This window comes from Hyaena hyaena, unplaced genomic scaffold (assembly GCF_003009895.1).
Source record: "Hyaena hyaena isolate Hyena2069 unplaced genomic scaffold, ASM300989v1 scaffold_27, whole genome shotgun sequence".
Classification (NCBI taxonomy): Eukaryota; Metazoa; Chordata; class Mammalia; order Carnivora; family Hyaenidae; genus Hyaena; species Hyaena hyaena.
The window spans coordinates 5702898-5723726 of record NW_024080659.1 but is presented as its reverse complement, the minus strand read 5'-3'; the positions used below and the strand labels follow the sequence as shown (position 1 = coordinate 5723726).

Below are 20829 nucleotides of genomic sequence, written 5' to 3'. Positions count from 1 at the left end.
GTCCATGCGGCCACCTGCAGCGGTGTAAATGCTTTGCATCTGCACAGTTTGCTCTCCGGTAGCCGCCCGTGGCCATTGAGCTCTTGAAGTGTGGTTAATGTGACTGAGGAACTCAATTCTTAATTTCGTTTAATTTTTGTGCACGAGAACTTAAAATGACGCAGTCACCAGGAGCTGGAGGCTGCCATATTGGATAGCATCGCTCTAGCCCGCGTCTGGTTCCCTTCCTGGACTGCCCCCAGCACCCCCACGCCTCCTGATGCAATTTCTGTGACAGATGTATGGGCAAATAAATATTTGGGTGCCTGCAAGTATTCAAGGAGAAATCCCTCTCTAGAGATCAGCTCTAGACTTCTCAGATGCCATCCCGTTAGAGGCCACTGCTCAGCCAAGAGCATGCGCAAGAGGCCCTTTGCTCTTCATAAAGCTGGTTTGGGGTCCCAGGCAAAGCCTGACTGAAACCCAAAGGATGTGTTTGACCTAGATGCAGAGACTCGCCTACTCCAACCAGATGTCCCTGTGACCCTCCAGCTTTGCTTCTGGGCTCTGTGACAACTCCGGGAGCCCAGGGCCATGTCTTCTCTTACCTGCCAGAAGATGTTACCCGCCGTACGTCACTCACCCCTGCTCAGATCTTCCTCCCACTTCCTTCTCTATTATAGTCTGAGATGATGTGGGTTTCAACGTACAGCCAATTTCCCTTTCAAAATTCTCACTTCCTGCCCCACTTTGGCCGAGCCTGGACCCCAGATCCCACACCCTGGGGTGTCCTGTTTTAGAAACAAAAATATAAAAAGAGTATCCACATACACCCACTGTGGAAGAACTAGTCATAGCCGAGCAAAGCCGTGGCTGTGTTTGTTTGGTATTTATTTTGGAAGAACTTCTTACTTAATTTCTATAACAATACGTCCTGATTGCATTCCTCATCGGATCTCCAGTCTCCTGAGACGAGTCCCCGCCATCCACCCGCTGTCTGTTTTGAATTAGGTCCGTGTGTCCGTTCTTTCCGCTTTTCTCTCCGCTTGTGACCCATGTGTGAAGGGCAGAGCCGGGACTGAGCCTGTTTTTGCTGGCTGAGGCAGGAGTAAGAATGAGGCCAGGCGCAAGCGCGCAGAGCAGTGCGGAGCCCCCGTGGGGTCTGGGTGATGGGGGCCTGGAGGGTGTCCAGCGGACAAAGAGCAGAGGTCAGCTCAGGAAGAAGAATCGAGGGTTTCGTCCGGAAATAAGGCTTGGGAAGCCTCCAGGACACTTTTTGGATGGATGGCTGTCCGTAGTTCTTCAAGAATTTATCTGGAACTTGAGGCGTCCGGGTGACTCAGTCAGTTAAGCGTCCGACTTTGGCTCAGGTCATGATCTCGCGGTTCGTGGGTTCGAGCCCCGCGTCGGGCTCTGTGCTGACTGCCAGCTCAGAGCCTGGAGCCTGTTTCAGTCTGTGACTCCCCCTCTCTCTCTGACCCTCCCCTGCTCACGCTGTCTCTCTCTCTCTCTCCTAGAAATAAATAAAAAATATTAAAAAAAAAAAAAAAAAGAATTTATCTGGAGCTTTAGTTTGACTGTGCCTCTTACCTTCTGTAACCACAGGTGGAAATCCCAAATATTCAGAAACAGAGGAAACATTTAGCAAAGTTGGTGCTGGACATGGATTCTTCACGAACAAGGTAGAGTAGAATTGCTCTGCTTTCGTTTTTGCTTCTTGGAAGGAACATGGATCGTGTTTGGGGGGTAGGGGTTTGTGTGTGGAGGTGTTTGTGAGTGTGTTTTCATTCACTAACTTTTTCTGAACGCTCGCGACGTGCCAGGCACTGGCGGTAAGAGTTGTGGGTCAGAGACATGGGGTCCCTGCTCTCTTGGGGGCTGTAGTCTAGTGTGGGAGACAGAAACCCTAGAAGAGCAAGTGAACACGTGTGATTTCAGGCAGCCGTGAGCCCTGTAAAGAAGATAGCACTTGGGGCATCTGGGTGGCTCAGTCGGTGAAGCGTCCGACTCTTGGTTTCAATTCTGGTTGTGATTTCACGGTCATTGAGACATTGTGACATTGAGCCCCATGTTGGGCTCTTTGCTGACAGTGAGGAGGCTGCTTGGGATTCTCTGTCTCTCCCTTGCTTTCTGCCCCTGCCCCTGCTCACTCACACACTCTTTCTCTCACTCTCTTTCTCTCAAAATTAATAAATAAACTTAAAAGAAAAAAGATGGCACAGTGCAGTTCTGGGAGAGAATGATGGTGAAAGGAAAGCAACAACATGAAGTAGGCTAAAACAGAGAAGGCATTTTAGAGGAGGTGACACTTGATCTGGGATGTCAGTGACAAGAAGGACGTAGCCACGCGGAGATCGGGTGCAGAACGGTTCATGACAGCGGGAACAGCACATGTGAAGGTCCTGGGGTGGGGAGTCAGGCCGCCATATTCAGGTACGGCACGAAGCGTGGCTAAGGTAGAAGGAGCCAGTGGTGCAGCGCTCTCCTCTCTGTAGCCATTCTCTGAACCCAAGACTATGTGGAGCGAAGTAGGGTTCCCACTGTGCTGTTCTTGTCCTGTACCATCTCCCAGAAGCTTCCGGAAAGTGCCTGTTACAGCAGGGGAGCCGCCAGAGGCCAAGACGCCATTGACTCTGGCCTCCATTTGTCCTAGTGGTGTGTATCCACCTTTCTGGTTCTTGCACTGGTGTGTGCGCCTAAGTGTGCAGCTTGGAGGGATGTAGGTGCACGAATATGAATACGGAAGGAACATTCTGGCTCAACTATAGGCCCTTTGGCCGGTCAATTTTAATCACCTGCACACCTCTTTTTTTGATTTTCCTGAGAAAAAGAAACACAAACAAACCCAGAATAGACGGCTCGGCCTGGGCCGAGAGACCCAAGGTAGAATCCTGAACGAGGAATCGGAGGTGAGGTTCCCAGACCCAGGCCCCTGTTTCCCAGCCCCACAAGCTTGGTCGAGTCACTCAGCCCCCCTCCTGCCCCCAGAACTTCAGTTCCCGCACCCGCACACGGATGGTAATGCCACTTGTGGCCGGACTTGAGGACTGTTTTCAGTGTCAGATGAGTTCACGTTTGGCACTTTTTTCTAGCGCTTTCCAACGGCTTTGCAAAAGGGGGCAGCTACTGTAATAGTTTGGACCCTGAAGTTCGGCCTCTGGCCCAGTAGGGAATGTAGGCCAGTCCCCGAGGACCAGAAACAGAATAGGTTGTATCAACAGAGACACAAAGATCTCTTTGGTTAATTTTGTGTCTCCCAGACTTCAGTCCACCCAAACGGTTTTGGATGTGCGGAGTCACACATCTTGTAAGAAGTTGATTCACTTCTTCCAAATGAATCTGTTAAGAAACATGGTGGAGCGCTCCCAGAGATCGAAAGCCTTTTCTCTAAGTACCGGGTACGCCGAAAAGTGCCCAGGTCACAAGCAAAGCCAGTGCGTTTAATCTCCCGTCCTGTTGCCTGTGGGAGGCTGTGATGCTGACGCCTCTTCTGTTAAGAAGGAAAAGGATCCGGAAAGTTGCCCCAAGTTGTTCTGACCTACATCTGAGGCACTCTCCTTTTTCCCCTCCACCCCCAAAGTTTATGTATTTATTTTAAGAGAGAGAGAGCATGAGCAGGGAAGGGGCAGAGAGAGGGAGGGAGAGAGAGAATCCCAAGCAGGCTCAGTGCTGTTAGCACGGGGCCTGATGTGGGGCTCGATCTCACGAACTGTGAGCTCATGACCTGAGCCGAAATCAAGAGGCAGACACTTCACGGACTGAGCCACCCAGACGTCCCCTGAGCTCGCTCCTTAGCATATGTGGAGCAAGACAGAGCAGCCTGCGTGGGGAGTATACATTTGGCATCGCTCGCTCATGGCTACATCCTTGGGTCACATATGGGCACCTCCCATGATGTCAGCATTCGAGGCCCACATGTGGGGAGTCAATGGGAGGGCGGTCACGCTGTCTGTCCCACTGGTGACATGATGGTAGGCCCCTTGCCCCTGGATTTGCAGAGTGATTTCCTTGGGTGGGGACCTGGTTCTTAGCTCAGAGGTCTGTCTTCTCTCCGCTTCTGTAAGGAAAGCTGAATGTCCAACACGGAGCTCCTGGTCAGAGGGCCCAATGCCGGGAGCCTTGGGGCTCGCGGTCACCCCCTCTATGTACGGATTTTTGTTCACCCTCCTTATGAGATGGAAGGTGGGCGGCAGTCACAGTCCATCTTGTCGCGTGGTGTGTCTTTGGGGGTGACGCCACGTGGCGTAGAGATTCCGAAGCCATAGAGAAGCGTCATTAGGAACCGCCTTCTGTGATTTAATGAGCTCTTCCAGACAACGAGCTCTTGCACGTTTCCAGCCCCTCATCCCTGGTGTGCTGGGATTCGGTAAGGAGATCGCCACCTTCCGCATCCAAATCTTTATGCTTGTAAACCTCAGCTGAGACCCTTGACAACCTATGTTGTTTCGGAAGCCAACCCACCCCTACTTCCTGCATTTTCCCTACCCCTTCCCCGCTCCGCCCACGTGAGGGCCGCACCCCCAGATACAGCAGTGAGAGTGAGACCAAGTGGTCAATGCAAAACCACCCGCTGATCTTCTGGAACGGCTGGCTCCCTGCCCCGCTCTCCACCCCCGCCCGGCCTCCCCATGTGGTCAGTTTGCCCTTGTTAGGTCGGCTCTTGGTGATGTCCTTCTTCTGATGATCAGACCTTTCTTCACTCGTATTTTTCTTGCCCTTCGTGAGTTACGCCATCCAGCCCTGTGCTTTGCATCCCAGGTGGAGATGCCCCTGATCACTGTGACAGGATCTTTGAAGTCTGCTCCAGCTTGGGTGGGTTCTGTCAAATCCCGCTCCTTTTTCCAGTGTTTAATTGATTCTGAATCCAAGGTGTGTATTCGCCTCTCTTCCAGTGTGTCTGGCTTGTCTGCGTCAAAGGCCAATTTTATAAGCCTTCATGTCCTCAGAGAGGACCAAAGCTCAGCAGAAGATTGTAGATAAGGACAATGGAGGAAGAACTCGAGAAAGCTTGATGCTGGATTAAAGACATGAATTGAATTGAATTGAATTGAATTGAATTGAATTGAATTGAATTGAATTGAATTGAATTGAATTGAAGAGTGTTAAACAAATGTCTTTTCCGTGATAGGTTTGGTTTGACAATGGTAATGGAAGGAGCCCCATTCCTTTCCAAAGTCTGCGTCACCTTTTTTTCTGGGCGTGTATCTTAAGATCAACCCTTGTGAGTCCAGAACACGTCACACTTCTGCTGAATAGCTGCCTCTGGGTCCTGCCGTGGAGGAAATGGTCTTCCCTCCCCATATTCATGTGTCGAAGCACTGACCCCTACTGTGTTTGGAGATAGGGCCTCGTAATGAAGATGAAGTCAGTCCAAAGGGCCTTCATCCCGTAGGGTTGGTGGACTTAGAAGAAGAGGGAGAGGGATTTCTCTCTCGCGCCACACTCAGAGGAAGGGCCATGTGCGGGCAAGTGAGGAGGCAGCTCTCTGCCAGCCAGCAAGGGAGCCCTCACCAAACCCAACCCTGCCAGAGCCTGGACCCAGGACTTCTGGTCCCCAGAGCTGGGAGAAAACTGATGTCTGTTGTCCAGACTGTTCAGCGGCTGCTATACTGTCATAGCAGCCTAAGCAGATGAAGACACCTCCCTTCTTTTTTTAAAAATTTTTTAATGTTTTATTTATTTCTGAGAGAGAGGGAGACAGCGTGAGGGGAGGAGCAGAGAGAGAGGGAGACACAGAATCTGAAACAGGCTCCTGGCTCTGAGCTGTCAGCACAGAGCCCGACACGGGGCTCAAACCCATGAACCATGAGACCATAACCTGAGCCAAAGTTGGACGCTTAACCCACTGAGCCACCCAGGCGCCCCGACACCTCCCTTCTTTGGAGGCAGGTGAACTCACATAAATAAAGCAGGAGAGTGTGGGGAAGGGTCCTGGATAGCTCATGGAGGTAAAGAAGGGAATTAGAAGTGAATTCTGGAGCTGTGGCTGATTTAACTACCTTGGGTGGGAGGGGAGGAGCTCTTTGTCACATCTCACCCCTGCTCTCTCCACGTACAGGCATCTTCGGTCCATTGTCTTCAGGGTCCTCTGGGCTCATGTCTCTCTCCAAAATATCCCTTTTGTTCTCGCTCTAGAAGTACAAAGGAGGGGGCTCCATTTGTCCGGACTTGCTTACATGCCCCTTTCTTGGCCCGCCAGTTGGCCAGGGTGATGCAGGGTGGGCACCAGCTTGGCTTGCGCCAGGGACCCTCACCTGGACCACTTACGCTGAGGGCCGTGCCACATTGACAGCCCCCGGGGGCCCACGCATCAGAGCGGGAGTGAGGCAGGGCCTCTCAAAGCAGAGGATGCCGGCAACACCGGGAAGGAGGAGACTTGGCCAGATGAAATAATAAGTGTCCCACTCAAAGAACATCTCTGTTGGGGCCCCTGGGGGGTTCAGTCGGTTGAGCGTCCGACTTCGGCTCAGGTCATGATCTCGCGGTCTGTGGGTTCAAGTCCCGCGTCAGGTGCTCTGTGCTGACAGCTCAGAGCCTGGAGCTGCTTCGGATTCTGTGTCTCCCTCTCTCTCTGCCCCTCCCCAGCTCGTGCTCTCTCACTGTCTCGAAAATAAATAAATGTTTAAAAAATTAAAAACAAAAAACAAAAAAAACAAAGAGCATCCCTGTTGGCCCTCTGAAAATTCTTCTCGATGCTCCATTGCCTTGAACTCATTTTGAATTTGCCCTCTTGACCCTTCTCCCGGTCCCTAAAATTCCATACTCTTTTTTTCTGGCCCCTTTCTCTCTTCTCGCCTTCATTAAAGCCGGCATTCTGTCTCCACCTCCCTCAGATTGTAGAGTCAGTGGCGTCTTTCCCAGAAAATGATGGTGTCACCGCAGACCTTTTCTGCTCTGCAAATTATAAAGCTCCGGCTTCTTGGTCAAGATTCCACGTGTCTTCTCGCGACCGGGCAGGACAGTTCTTGGGTTTATTTATAGAAGAGATGGCCGGCAAGGCCACCATACCTTGAAATTCACGATTAAGGTCTCTTTCCCCCGCAGGTTACTGTCCATACACATGTTTCTGTGTTTTCCTTGTCATTTTATTCTGTATTTCCACAGTCTCATTCCACATTTTATCACTACTTAGGAATCTCAAAATAGGTTATTTATCTATTGTGAATAAAATTCCCTATAAAGGGAGGGGAAAGACGTACATTTTTAAACTACCATACTGAGTGGCTCAGTTGGTTGAGCATCTGATTCTTGATCTTGGGTCAGGTGGTGATCTCACGGTTCCTGAGTTCGAGCCCTGCATCAGGCTCTGCACTGAGCATGGAGCCTGCTTAAGATTCTTTCTCTCTCTCTGCTCCTTTTCCCTGCTCACACATGCCCTCTCTCTAAAATAAATAAATAAATTAAATAAATTACCAAGATGTTGGCTAAGGGATAGAATTTAGGTGGAAGATAGAGGGAAATAAGGAAGGAAAGGTAACTTAGGAAAATGTCTTCACTTTAATATACGCATCTTAATTATAATTGTTTTATTTTTTAATCTAATCCACATCTTTGGAGCCATAAAAATCAATGTCTGCAGTCACTTTGTTTTTTTCATGCCTATGTTGGTTAGTGATATTTTCTTTAGATAGCATGAGCCGAATGGTGGTTATAGCTTCACATTTTTTTTTTTTTTTAAAGTAGGCTCCACGGCCAGTGTGGGGCTTGAACTCACATCCCTGAGAGCAAGAGCCTCATGCTCTACTGACGGAGCCAGGCAGGCATCTCAGAGCTTAATCTCATAATCTACCGTCTTCATTATCAGCGATCTAAATTACAGCCAAAGGATCTACTATTTTATTTGGCAGACCCAACAGCACTTTATTTTTTTATTTTTCAATTTTTAAAATATTTATTTTTGAGAGAAACAGAGTGGGGGAGGGGCACAGGCCTCAAACTCACAAACCGGGAGATCATGACCTGAGCTGAAGTCAGATGCGTAACCAACTGAGCCACCCAGGCTTCCTGTCCACTTTAATTCTTTGCTTGAAATGCTTAAACCCTGGGAGGTTCATTAAATACGTCGTTTCTGTAGAGCAAACCATTTTACAAGAAAGAATTACCCAGGAATTTGTATTAATCCTTATCTGTTACTTTAGATTTTGAAACCTCTTTGAGTAGAGTATTTCCTTTCTATTTTGCCCTGAATTCTTTTCTTGAATGAGGAATGGTCGTCAAGACCTGCGTGTCCATCTCTGGACCTTCGAGCTGGCTTGACGTCCCTGGCTTGACGTCCCAAAGCCTTTTTAAGTCATTTTCCCGTGAATGCATTTTTTAAGGGAATATAGAATCTGTTGTTTGGCTATTTTTTAATTTTGCATTTTTTAAGGGAATATAGAATCTGTTGTTTGGCTATTTTTTAATTTTTTTAATATATATTTTCTGCTAATAGCGAAGGTGACTTTCATTTCCCTTCCTTGTGCCATAGCCTTGGACCCCTCTGTGTGTCCTGAGGATAAGAAGAGACTGTGTAGGGAGAACACCTAGTGAGTCTCAAATTGAAGGTCACGTTGTATCTGTGGCCTTACATTGGATGGCATGAGAGCCAGAGGGCCCTGCAGGGCCTTACAGTTTGGTCTGTACGCTATTAGCCTGCAAGATGTTTAGAGAAATTATTTAGGGGCGTCTGGGTGGCTCAGTCACTTAAGCATCCAACTCTTGGTTTCGGCTTGGGTTGTGATCTCACGGTTTGTGAGATCGAGCCCCGCCTTGGGCTCTGTGCTGACAGCATGGAGCCTGCTTGGGATTCTCTCTCCCTCTCTCTCTGCCTCTCTGTCTCTTCCTCCCACCCTCCCTCCCTCTCCCTCTTTCTCTCTCTCAAAATAAACCTTAAAAAAAGAGAGAAGCTATTTAATATGATGCCACCTTGCATCGGGAGGGTTCACGTGACAACTGCCAGCTCCTTGTGGCATCTGAGACGTCTGCGCCCCTGCCTGGGGCCCGTCAGCTGAGACACAGCTGCACTGTGTGCACTGTGCACTGGTTACTGTGGGGCCAGTAACCCCACCAGGCCCCCTTCCCCTCAACTGTACCCTTAGGGCGGCCGTGGTACAGTTTGCACCTCCTGCCCAGTTACAAGTAGGACATAAAGGGAGGGCTCGTTCTTAAGACAGTGGCCCATTGGACTTGCTGCTCTGACTCCATGGCCCCTATCAGCCCTTGAGTTTACGGACGCAGTGGGAGAGGACCCCAGTGCCGGTCCCCGCTGCACCTGCTACTATCTAGTGTGATCAGAACCTTCCTTCCGGGGCGGGGGGTGGGGGCTGCTTGCAGTATGTCCCTGAGAATGCCATAGCACAGCGATGTCCGTGCTCCCGCCCGCACCTTCCCCCGCCGGCTGGTACTCTCCGCGCAGAGAGACACGTTTAAGGAAATATAAACGCCCAACCTCAATGTCGATAGGAAGCTTTGAGTGCTGACCCGTGGGGACTTTGGCTTTCAGGTTTGTCTTCAATCTCATCTGCTTCTGCTCTCAGCTCGCAAGCGTTTTGGCTCCAGCCAGGTCGGGGAGCGTTTCTGACTTGGAGGCCTCAGGACAGTCAGGGGACATAAAGGGGCAGCACGCGCTGTGCTTCGGAGAAGGCACCCCTGGTGGTGGTCTGTGTGTCCCAAGTGTTCAGGGGGACACAGTTCAGAGGACACGGGACAGTCGGGGGAATCCGAACGGGGACCCTGCGTCCGGCCAGTCCTGCCGCCTTCCTCCTGGGTTAATGCTCGTAACCGGCTCGTTTCTCAGTGTCCCCTGATGTCCCCAGGGCTCTGTCTCACGCCTCTCCTCTTTCTCTCCTGTTTTCCATCAGGTGGCAGCAGACTTCCAAGTCTTCAGGTCTGTCCAGCAGCTTACAGCCCGCAGGTGCCAAAGCTGACGCCCTCAGGGAAGAGATGGAAGAGGCAGCCAACAGAGTGGAGATTTGCAGGGTACCCCACCCCGCCTTGCTCCTCTTTACCGGGACGGATGGGGAGCCCCTTAGCCTTCACTGGAGTCCTATTAAAACCCTAAGGGCGAGCTCCGGTTGAGCTAAACGTCCCCAGGCTTGCCCTCCGGTCTGTCCAGAGCCCAGGATGAGCCCGAAGGGTTGGGGCTTGAGGTGACCGAGACAGGGTGGCGGCAGTGCTGGGAGGAAATGGCCGTGGTCTCCGTTCAAAGCTTTTGTGAGGCACTCTGAGTCCCACAGAATGGATCCCAGGCTGGGAGGAACAGTCGAGAATTTAGACCGTAGGCGAACCTTGACTCACCGTTGACATTCAATAGCGTTGAGCTTTGGGTCCCCCTTTTCGTGCTTCCTGGGCCCCTTTATCCATCTCTTGCCTCCTGGGACACAGCGAACGAGGAATTTGGAATGCTCACGAGTGAGGAGATAGCCCCGGACGAGAGAAGTTCGGGCTTGTTTAAGAGAGGAATGTCTCTTCGTTCCGAGAAGTAGGGGCCTCGGCTACACCTGCTCACACGTTTCCCATCTTCTCCACAAACGTGGAGCTAATAGGCGCTTATTAGCAGCGGAGCCTCTGTGTATATGCGTACCTGCCTACGTGCACTTGGCTTCGCCAGGGGTCAGATCCACGGAAGAAGCGTGTCACGTACCCGGAAGTATGCTTGGGTACCTGGTGCGTCCTCTCCTGCACTTTTAGAGGAGAGTAGCCGCTCTGCGTGCAGACATCTCTGTTCTTTGTGGCTTTTTCTAGTCTTGTCCGCTTGGCCCATTGGCTCATCGTTTTATAGCGCAGGTGGCTTTGACCTTGCAGTCAGGTGACGTTCAGGGCCAGATAGCATTTCTCTCTGGAAATTAGCAACACTGGTGCATCTTTCAGGAACTTGTGACCCCTCCCGTCTGCAGTGCTATGGGATCAAGCAAAGGAAAACTTTGAGATACTTCAGCAGGTGAGGGCTCCTCGTGACTACAGCTGGTTTGTCACTTGAACTCCTGCCTTACGGCAGCAGCTGGCTAGCTGGTGCTGTTTGTGAAGTAGAACTCTCATGCTGGATTCACGTCGGCTTTGGCTGGCGTCCACCCCTGTTACTGGGGATTTGTGTTCTTTAGGTATGAATCTTATTTCTTGGGGCGCCTGGGTGGCTCAGTCAGTTAAGCGTCTGACCTCAGCTCAGGTCATGATCTCAGTTCGTGGGTTAGAGCCCCATGTCGGGCTCCGTGCTGACAGGTCGGAACCTGGAACCTGCTTCAGATTCTGTGTCTCCCTCTCTCTCTGCCCTTCCCCGACTCATGCTCACTTTCTCTCTCTAAAATAAATAAAAACATGGGGCGCCTGGGTGGCTCAGTCGGGTAAGTGTCCAACTGCAGCTCAGGTCATGATCTCACGGTTTGTGGGTTCAGGCCCCACGTCGGGCTCTGTGCTGACAGCTCAGAGCCTGGAGCCTGCTTCACATTCTGTGTCTCCCTCTCTCTCCACCCCTCCCCTGCTCATGTTCTATCTCTCTCAAAAATAAACACTTAAAATTAAAAAAAAAAAAAGACCACAGTATTGCATTGGAGGGATATACATATACCATGACTTGTGCAACTCTTTTCCTATTGATGTTCAATAGGATATTCAAACTAGTATGTTTGGTTTTTTGCCATCACCAGAAATGATACAGTCAACATCTTTATATGTATATTTTATATACTTTTGTTTTATTAAAAAAATTTTTTAATGTTTATTTTTGAGAGACAGAACATGAGCAGGGGAGGGTCAGAGAGAGAGGGAGGCACAGAATCCGAAGCAGGTTCCAGGCTCCGAGCTGTCAGCACAGAGCCCCATGCAGGGCTCGAACCCAGGAACTGTGAGATCATGACCTGAGCTGAAGTTGGACACTTAACCAACTGAGCCACCCAGGCGCCCCTAGCAGTAGGGTATTCTTTAATCTCCATGCACTGGGGCTTTTCCAGCTGTGGTTCTGTAAATTTATTTCTAGTTTAATTCCATTGTGGTCAGAAAGCCAACACTGTATGATTGTGATTCTTTTAAATTTGTTCAGATGTGTTTTATGGCCCACAATGGGATCTGTCCTGATGGACGTTCCGTGGCAGCTTGTGAAGAATGTGTAATCTGCTGCCGTTGTGTGAGGTCGTCTCTGGATGTCCGCTGTGTCAAGTTCATTGCTGGTGCTGTTGAGTTCAGCAACGTCCCAACTGATCTTCTGCGGGCTCGATCTGTTTCCAATAGACGGGTTTTATGTCTCAGTAATGGGCCCCTGTATTTCTTCTTGAGGTTTTGTTACTTACTCCTCATGTATTTTGATGCCCCGTTAGGCACATCACACAAAGGATTATTAACATTTTGTAAAATGACCCCTTATCATTAACATTGTCCCTCTTTATCCCTGAGAACTTTCCTTGCTCTGAATGCCGGTCTGGTGAAATGTAGCCATTCCTGCTTTCTTTGGATTAGTGTCAACAGGGTTAGGTCTTTCTCCATCCTTTTACTTTTAATTTATACGTATACCTTTTTTTTTTTTAATTTTTAATGTTTTATTTATTTCTAGGAGAGAGAGAGAGACAGCGTGAGCAGGGGAGGGTCAGAGAGAGAGGGAGTCACAGACTGAAACAGGCTCCAGGCTCCGAGCTGGCAGTCAGCACAGAGCCTGACGCGGGGCTCGAACCCACGAACCGCGAGATCATGACCTAAGCGAAAGTTGGACTCTTAACCAACTAAGCCACCCAGGCGCCCCATAATTTATACATATACCTTTGTATTTAAAGTGGGTTTCTTATAACCCTCATATAGTTGGGCCTTGATTTCTGATCCACTCTGACAACTTTTTTTTTTTAATTTTTAATTTTAAAAAATTGTCTTAACATTTATTTATTTTTGAGAGACAGAGAGAGAGTGTGTGTGAGTGGGGCAGGGAGAGAGAGAGAGAGAGAGGGAGACACAGAATCCAAAGCAGGCTCCGGGCTCTGAGCTGTCAGCACAGAACCCGAGGCAGGACTCAAACCCATGAACCTTGAAATCATGACCTGAGCCAAAGCTGGACACTCAACTGACTGAGCCACCCAGGTGCCCCTTATGTACTTATTTTTTAAGCTTATTTATTTTGAGAAGAGAGAGTGCAAGTGGAGGAGGGGTGGAGAGAGAGAGAATCACCAACAGACTCCATGCTGTCAGCACAGAGCCCGACACCGGGCTCAATCTCACAAACCGTGAGATCATGACCTGAGCCAAGATCCAAGAGTCAGAGGCTTAACTGACCCACACACCCAGGCACCCCAACAATCTCTGTCTTTTAATTGGTGTATTTACACCATTGATGTTTAAGTGATTATTGAATATAGTGGGGTCATAGCTATCATAATTGTTCCTGTTTTCTACTTGTTTCACTTATTCTCTGTTACTACTTTTGCCCTCAGATTTTCTGCCTTTTGAGGTTTCGCTTCAATTTTTCAAGTGGTTTTGCTTTTTCTCCTTTCTCAGCATATCAATTCTACCAAGAGTTTGCAATATGTATTTATCATTAATCCAGGTCCACTTTGGAATAGTTGTTTGGCGTTTCCCAAGAGTGCGAGTACATCTCAGTAACAAAATACCTCTAGTTCCTTCCACTGCCATGTACATCAGCGTAAGCACGGGTGTGTTTATACGAATGTATCCATGTAATCATGTATGTTCATCTGAATACGTGGATACGTTCACATACATGTAAGTACATTGTTGCCATTATTCTGAACAACTTTATCCCTTAGGTTAAGCATGAGAAAACAGAAGTTCTATGGTATCTTCACTTATTCTTTCCCTGATGCTTTTTGTTTCCTTTGTGAAGGTCTGAGTTTTTGACCTTGATCTTTTTCATTCTCTCTTAAAGTACATTTTTACACATTTCTTGTAAAATAGGTCTACTGGGAACAAATCCCATAGATTTTTTTCAAGTCCCTTTGAAAAATCTTTTTAATGTTTTATTTATTTTTGAGAGAACACGAGCAGGGGAGGAGCAGAGAGAGGGGGGGAGACACAGAATCTGAAGCAGCTCTAGGCTCTGAGCTGTCGGCACAGAGCCTGACGCGGGGCTCGAACCCACCAGCTGTGAGATCATGACCTGAGCTGAAGTCAGATGCTTAGCCAGCTGAGCCACCCAGATGCCCCTCTTCAAGTCCCTTTTGAAAGTAATTGTGCAGGGTATGGATTCCTAGGTTGGTGGGCTTTTTTTTTTCCTCTTCTCCGTACTTTAAACATTTTCCTCCACCCTCTTCTGGCTTTGCTTGTTTTCTGAGGAGAGGTCAGATGTAACTCTTTTCTTCGGTCTTGTGCTAAAATGTTTTTAACCTCTGGCTTCTTTCAGTATTTCTTCTTTATTTTTGATTTTCTGAAGTTTGAATATGCTATGCCTAGGTGTCTTTTTCTTTTTTAACTAAAAGCCCTATATCCCAAATCATTATTATCTTGTTAATGTTTTTAAATTTAACTCTAAGGATGAGGCACTTGGGTGACTCAGTCAGTTAAGCATCCGACTCTTGGTTTCAGCTCAGGCCATGATATCACAGTTCATGAGTTCGAGCCCCACACCTGGCTCTGTGCTGACAGCATGGTACCTGCTTGGGATCCCCTTCCTCCCTCCCTCCTTCCCCCGCCCTCAAAAAAATAAATAAAAACTTCAAAAACTTTTAATGAATTTAACTATAAGGAAATATGCCACCAGAATTAATTTTAAACTGCAGAGTTTATCATAAGGAAATAAGAGATTGGTGCAAATCTAAGTGAACACATGCTTTCCAAGTGCTGTTGTAATGAAAAATTAGAAACACAATAGCCAGCAACAGTCTGTTTGATGTATGATCCGTACATATATTAAATGTCATGTGATGATTAGAATGTTTCTCTGAGGGGCAGGGAATGAGCTCCAACACGGCCTGGTCCCATTTTTATAAAGCAACCATACAAAACGTGGGACTGATGAGAACAGATGTCACATGAGCAGACTTCACGTCATGTGTTCATAGCGGTCATCTCCGTGTGGCGGCATCGCAAGTGAACGTGGGTATCTCCTCTGTCTTTTTTCTGAGTGTGGATTCGTTGCAAAAGCAGAAAACAAATTATTTCTGAAACACATTAAACTCTGGTGATGACAGATTTTTTTTTTCTTTATAAAGGAAATTCACTCATGATTCAGATAGACGGAAATCGGGTTTAGTTTTCACTTTTATTTCTTACTCACGGTGCAGCTTATTTGGGACCGTTATTGTTAACTCAGTAAGACGGTGATGAGCTTATATCTTTAAGAAATCCTTTCGTTCTCCTCTGGGCACCCACCGATGGTGCCTCTGAGTTTTCCAAGATCATCTTTTGGCGTAGCTCAAATGTCCAGTCATCGAAGGTGTATTCAGCGTACTGTTCAGTCTTTCAGGGGTCCCTGCCTTTCTCGGTGTGCTGAGCCATTTTTATCATTTGACCCTTTGGTTTTTCCCTGCCTTGACCTGTCCCCCTCACAACTGCTGGTGACAATGGCCTCACCAAAGACAGAACTCCGTGTGACGTTGTGCCTTGCACCTAGATGGTCCCTCCCCACCCCCACCCCACCCCCGAAGGTTAATTCATTTCTTTCCACTTTCTTCATTCTTTGAAACTGGACCAAGTGTAGCCTTGACTGACCGGTGCTTAAAGCTCTCCAGGGAACCGATTTCCCTTTTAACTCTGCCTTGAGTGTCTTTTGTAAAGATCGCCTGGCTGAGGCTAACCCGGGAGGAACTGCAGACCCCTGGCTTGTGCAGACAAGTTCAGGGACACGACTTGCTCACAGGCACGGTCAGTGACCGTCTGCCCTCCTACTCAACGTGCTATAGCTGTCCCTTGCTGTGGGTGGGTGTTCCCGTGGAGGTGAAACGCTCCGGAAGGAGAGCACATCCCAGATTCAGATGCAGCAAGAGGTCGCTGGCCACTGATCCCACGGAGAGCTGGGTGGCACAGGACGGTGAACCCCGCAAGGTTTGCATGTGACCTTGGCGGAGCCCGGGATCTTCCAAATGTCGAATCAGCAGCCCTCCTCGGAACCAGCCCATCTGTCTGATCCACCTGCCCCCGACTGGTGTGTTTCCACTTCCCTCCCACACGCGGTGAGCAGCCAGTCAGTGCTGGGTTCGCAGGGAGAGAGCCAAGCGGTACAATGATCAGGAGACGGGCGGGCCGTTTCGGGGAGGGCAGGAGCCCGTCTCGTCCTCGGAGGCGGCGGCTGCGGAGACGTGTGGAAGTCATTTGCACGTCACTCCCCCACATCAGCTTCCCCGACTCTGGACGCGGCTCGTGTGTTACCAGCCCTGGGGAGGCTGTGGCCATAGGTGTTCTTTTCACGCTTACTCACCCTCTGGTTGGGAGTCCTGGCTGGGAAGCACAGGGATGCCCATGAGAGAAGTTGGCGGTATGTCGGGAATGACTAAAGACGGGATTAAACAGTGGCGAAGGCTCTTGCTTCTGTGGGGTCTAGACCCACCCTTGCTTCTGTGGGGTCTAGACCCACCCTTGCTTCTGTGGGGTCTAGACCCATGCGTTAGCGGCGCGATTGTTCTGTGTTTTACCTCAGCAGTGCGTTTGCCCCTTCCGCAGGACCAGCTCTCGGCGGACATGTACAGTTTTGTGGCCAAAGAAATCGACTATGCAAACTACTTTCAAACGGTAAGGGTCCAGAAAGGTAAGGGTACTTGAAATTTGGTCACGAGGGGCCGGGCATGGACAGGAAGGAAGGGGGCATGGAACCTAACGGTGCGGCACTCTGCGGGAGAGAATGTGGTATTGAACGGTTCTGTCTGTGAATAAATCCTGTCTTCTGTCTCCCCGTGCACGGATTTCCCTAAAAGCCTAAAACTCAACCCGTCCACAGCGATGATTGCAACCCTGTCGTCTCTGACAGCGGTTCTCCATCCGGGTGATTATGTCCCGATTTCCAGTGCATGTCTGGCCATGTCTGCAGACGTCGGGGGCTGTCACCACTGGGGAGGCGCATCTGGTGAGGAGGGGTCGGGGACACTGCCAAACATCTTACAGCGCACAGGACAGCCTCCCTCAGCCGGAGCGACTCTGTCCCAAATGTCCGTCAAGGCCAAGGTTAAGCCGCCCTGGTCTGTCATAAACAGAGAAAGAGAGCAGGGGCGCCTGGGTGGCTCAGTCAGTTAAACATCCGACTTCAGCTCGGAATCATGATCTCGCAGTTGGTGAGTTCGAGCCCCGCATCGGGCTCTGTGCCGACAGCTCGGAGACTGGAGCCTGCTTCAGATTCTGTGTCTCCCTTTCTGACATTGCCCCTCCCCCGCTCACGCTGTGTCTCTCAAATGGAAATAAACATTAAAAAAATTTTTTTTTAAAACAAAGCAGAACAAAACAAAACCAGCAACAGTTCAAAAGACTTGAGAGAAAAACCACAAATTAAAAATCCGGTTCGGCTCGTCTCCCTTTAATGCCAGGGGATAAGACGCAGACTTAAATGATGGGGTAAGCAATGGGATGATAGGGAAGGGAGGTAAAGAGGAAGAGGAGGAGGAGAGGTCCTGGAAGGTGGAAAGGAAGTGCGGTAGAAGAGGCAAGGGCCGGCCGCGGCTGTGACCAGTGAGTGGTCCAGATGTTGCAAGCAATTCCGTCTCCCCTGCAAAAGCACTGATAAGCCTCCCTTCCAGCCCGGACAGTTTATTTCCAAACAGTAGCACTTTTGCAAGCATATCCCCTTGGGTATTTGTACAGAGGTAATATTTTAGAATTTCCAAAATGAATGACATTTGTGACGTTCCACAGCCACCTTGGACTGCATCCTTGCCGTTTATGTACCGTTTACTCCAGCGCCTGGATTTTGTTTTATAAACTCATGTTAGGTTTTAGGTTTCACTTGGAGATCAAGGTCATCTACCATCCGGGTCAAGCATTTAAACAGGGCGATTCCATCCCCGCTCCCTTGCGCAGGCACACCGGGTGGCGGAGTGGGGGCGAGGGCTCAGAAATGGTGGTGTTCCCTGGCTTTCGTGTGCCCTTGACACTTCAGCAGCTGGTCTAGCGGGTTGGCGGGGGGCAGCCAGGGGGGATGGTCAAAATGGGCAAATTGAAGGCCAAATTCAGGGCTGAATCACAAGAGCCAGAGCTATTTCACCACCAGGGTACTTGCAGAGGATGGTGGGTCAAGACACACACGTTTTCTTTTCTTTCTTTTTTTTTCTTAAAGTTTATTTTGGGGGGGGGAGGGGCAGATGGGGGGACGGGAGAGAATGTCCGAAGCAGACTCCACACTATCAGTGCAGAGCCCGACATGGGGCTTGCGATCCCACGAACCGCGAGACCATGAAAGAGCCAAAATTAAGAATCGGTTCCTTAACCGACTGAGCCACCCGGTTACCCCAAGCCACACATTTTCTGATCACTTACATATGAGACTCACTTTGCAGAGGGCGCCTGGGTGGCTCAGTTGGTTAAGCGCCCGACTCTTGATTTCAGCTCAGGTCATGATCTCATGGTTCATGGGATTGAGCCCCACGTCAGGCTCTGCACTGACAGTACGGAGCCTGTTTCAGATAATCTCTCTCTCCCTCTCTCTCTCTCTGCCCCTCCCCAGTGTTCCCTCTCTCTGTCTCTCTCTCAAAGTAAAGAAATGAACTAGAAAAAAATGTATAAACTCACTTTGCAGAACCCAAGACACATACAGCCTAGCATTTAGCTGCGTCTTCCAGGCGAGCGAAACTTCCAGGCAGATTTCTATGTGCGTTTCCTGTCTGTGCTTTCCCGTTGCGCCTCCCTTGGCCACTTTTGCTTTGAGGACGGGGTGGGAGGTGAGGTGGGGCCAGGTCAGGCTCCCGGCCTGGGGTGCTCCCCCCATTCCTTCGTGGTCCTCCGGCCCCCCGGATTTCCGCTCCTTTGCTGGAGAGGCTCACGAGGAAGCATGCAGCAGTCATCACTGTGGGTGGATCGCGAGGGGGCAGGGGGCAGGGGGCTCTGTGCACCCCCCCCCCCGGAGGGAGGCTGCCCACCTCCACAGGGGCATCCCGCCCTCCCGCAAGGGATGAACGTGTCTTGTGTCTTCTCAGCTGATAGAGGTGCAGGCCGAGTACCACAGGAAATCCCTGACGCTCCTCCAGGCGGTGCTACCCCAGATAAAAGCACAACAGGGTGAGTTCCTCCGGGTGGGAAACAGGGAGCCGAGACCCCTTCCGTCTTCCAGCCCCCCTTACGCTCTCAACAGAGCGTGTTTTAAGTGTATTTACTTACGGTGAGAGAGGGGAAAAGGGGCAGAGAGAAAGCGAGAGAATCCCAAGTAGGCTCCGTGCTCTCAGCCAGAGCCCGATGTGGGGCTTGAACCCGCGAACCCAGAGATCACCAGCTGAGCTGAGATCAAGAGGCGGATGCTTAACTGACTGAGCCGCCCAGGCGCCCCGACAGAACCACACTCACGCGCGGCCCCCCCGGCGCCCAGGCCCCCGGACGCAGCTAGCCAGCCGTCGGCCCCTCTCCCTCATCCCCGGACCCAGCTGGACCCCCGAGTGTTTGATGGTCGGGAAAACCTGTCTGACCCTCCCTAACTGCCGACTGGCCTCGCTCGCTCGCCCGCTCAGAGGCCTGGGTGGAGAAGCCTTCCTTCGGGAAGCCCCTGGAGGAGCACCTCATGATCAGCGGCCGCGAGATCGCCTTCCCCATTGAGGCCTGTGTGACGATGCTGCTTGAATGCGGGATGCAGGAGGAGGTAGGTCCGGGCGCGGCTCCCCCAGCCCCCTGCAGGCGTCTTCCTCCCCGACGGCCCGACCACGGGGCTGTTACAGGACAGGCCCCCCGCCAGCCCCCGTAAGCTGCTCTGGGAGGGAGGGGGTGGGAGGGGGTAGTGCCGGCCCCGAGGGACCTCTGGCCGCACTCCAGGCATCCTGTCTCTGTGCTTAACAAGACACGGCCCTTGATTTCTCTTTCTGTTGCTTCATTGTTGGTGTATAAAAATGCAACCGATTTCTGTATGTTGATTTTGTACCCTGCAACTGTGCTGAATTCTTGGATCAGTTCTAGTAGGCTTCTGGTGGAGTCTGCTGGGTTTTCTATGTAGAGTATCATGTCGTCTGCGAAGAGTGAAAGTTTGACTTCCTCTTTGCCAATTCTGATGCCTTTTATTGCCTTTGGTTGTCTGATGGCTGATGCTAGGGCTTCCAGCACTGTGTTAAACAGCAGTGGTGAGAGTGGACATCCCTGTCGTGTTCCTGATCTCAGGGGGAAAGCTCTCAGTTTTTCCCCGTTGAGGATGATGTTAGGAACTTACCCAAGGGATACAGAAATGCTGAGGCATAGGGGCACATGCACCCCAGTGTTCACAGCAGCACTCTCCACAATAGCCAAATCATGGAAAGAGCCTAAGTGTCCATCAACGGACGAATGGATCAAGAAGATGTGGTTCATCTATACCATGGAATACTCCATGGCAATGAGAAATAATGACATCTGGCCATGTGTAGCAACGTGGATGGACCTTGAGGGTGTTATGCTGAGCGAAATAAGTCAGGCAGAGAAGGACAAATATCACATGTTTGCACATATAAGAGGATCAGGAGGAACTTAACGGAGGACCATGGGGAAGAAAAAGGGGGGAAATAGCTGGGGAGAGGGAGAGGCAAACCATGAGAGACTCTTAAATGCTGAGAACAAACTGAGGACTGATGGGTGTCGGGGGGAGGGGGGAGATGGGCATGGAGGAGGGCACTTGTGGGGATGAGCACTGGGTGTTATGTGGAAACTAATTTGACAATAAACTATTTGTAAAAAAAATAATAATAAAATGAAAAACAACAACAACGAAAAGAAACAAGACACGGCCCTGCTGTGCGGCTACCTCTGGTGGCCCCCCTCCCCCCCCCCCCCCCCCCCCCCCCCCCCCCCCCC

General features: G+C 50.2%; 1 protein-coding gene across 3 annotated transcripts in view; it reads left to right on the top strand.

Moving 5' to 3' along the window:
• The window catches only part of ARHGAP44 (Rho GTPase activating protein 44), a 176942-nt gene that overhangs the window by 119229 nt on the left and 36884 nt on the right, over nt 1-20829 (top strand). For all 3 annotated transcript variants that reach the window (XM_039227305.1, XM_039227304.1, XM_039227306.1), the window contains exons 6-10: nt 1585-1661; nt 9819-9936; nt 16546-16614; nt 19002-19083; nt 19527-19654. In XM_039227305.1, coding sequence (XP_039083236.1) covers nt 1585-1661; nt 9819-9936; nt 16546-16614; nt 19002-19083; nt 19527-19654 — 474 coding nt within the window. The remainder of the gene's footprint in view (nt 1-1584; nt 1662-9818; nt 9937-16545; nt 16615-19001; nt 19084-19526; nt 19655-20829) is intronic.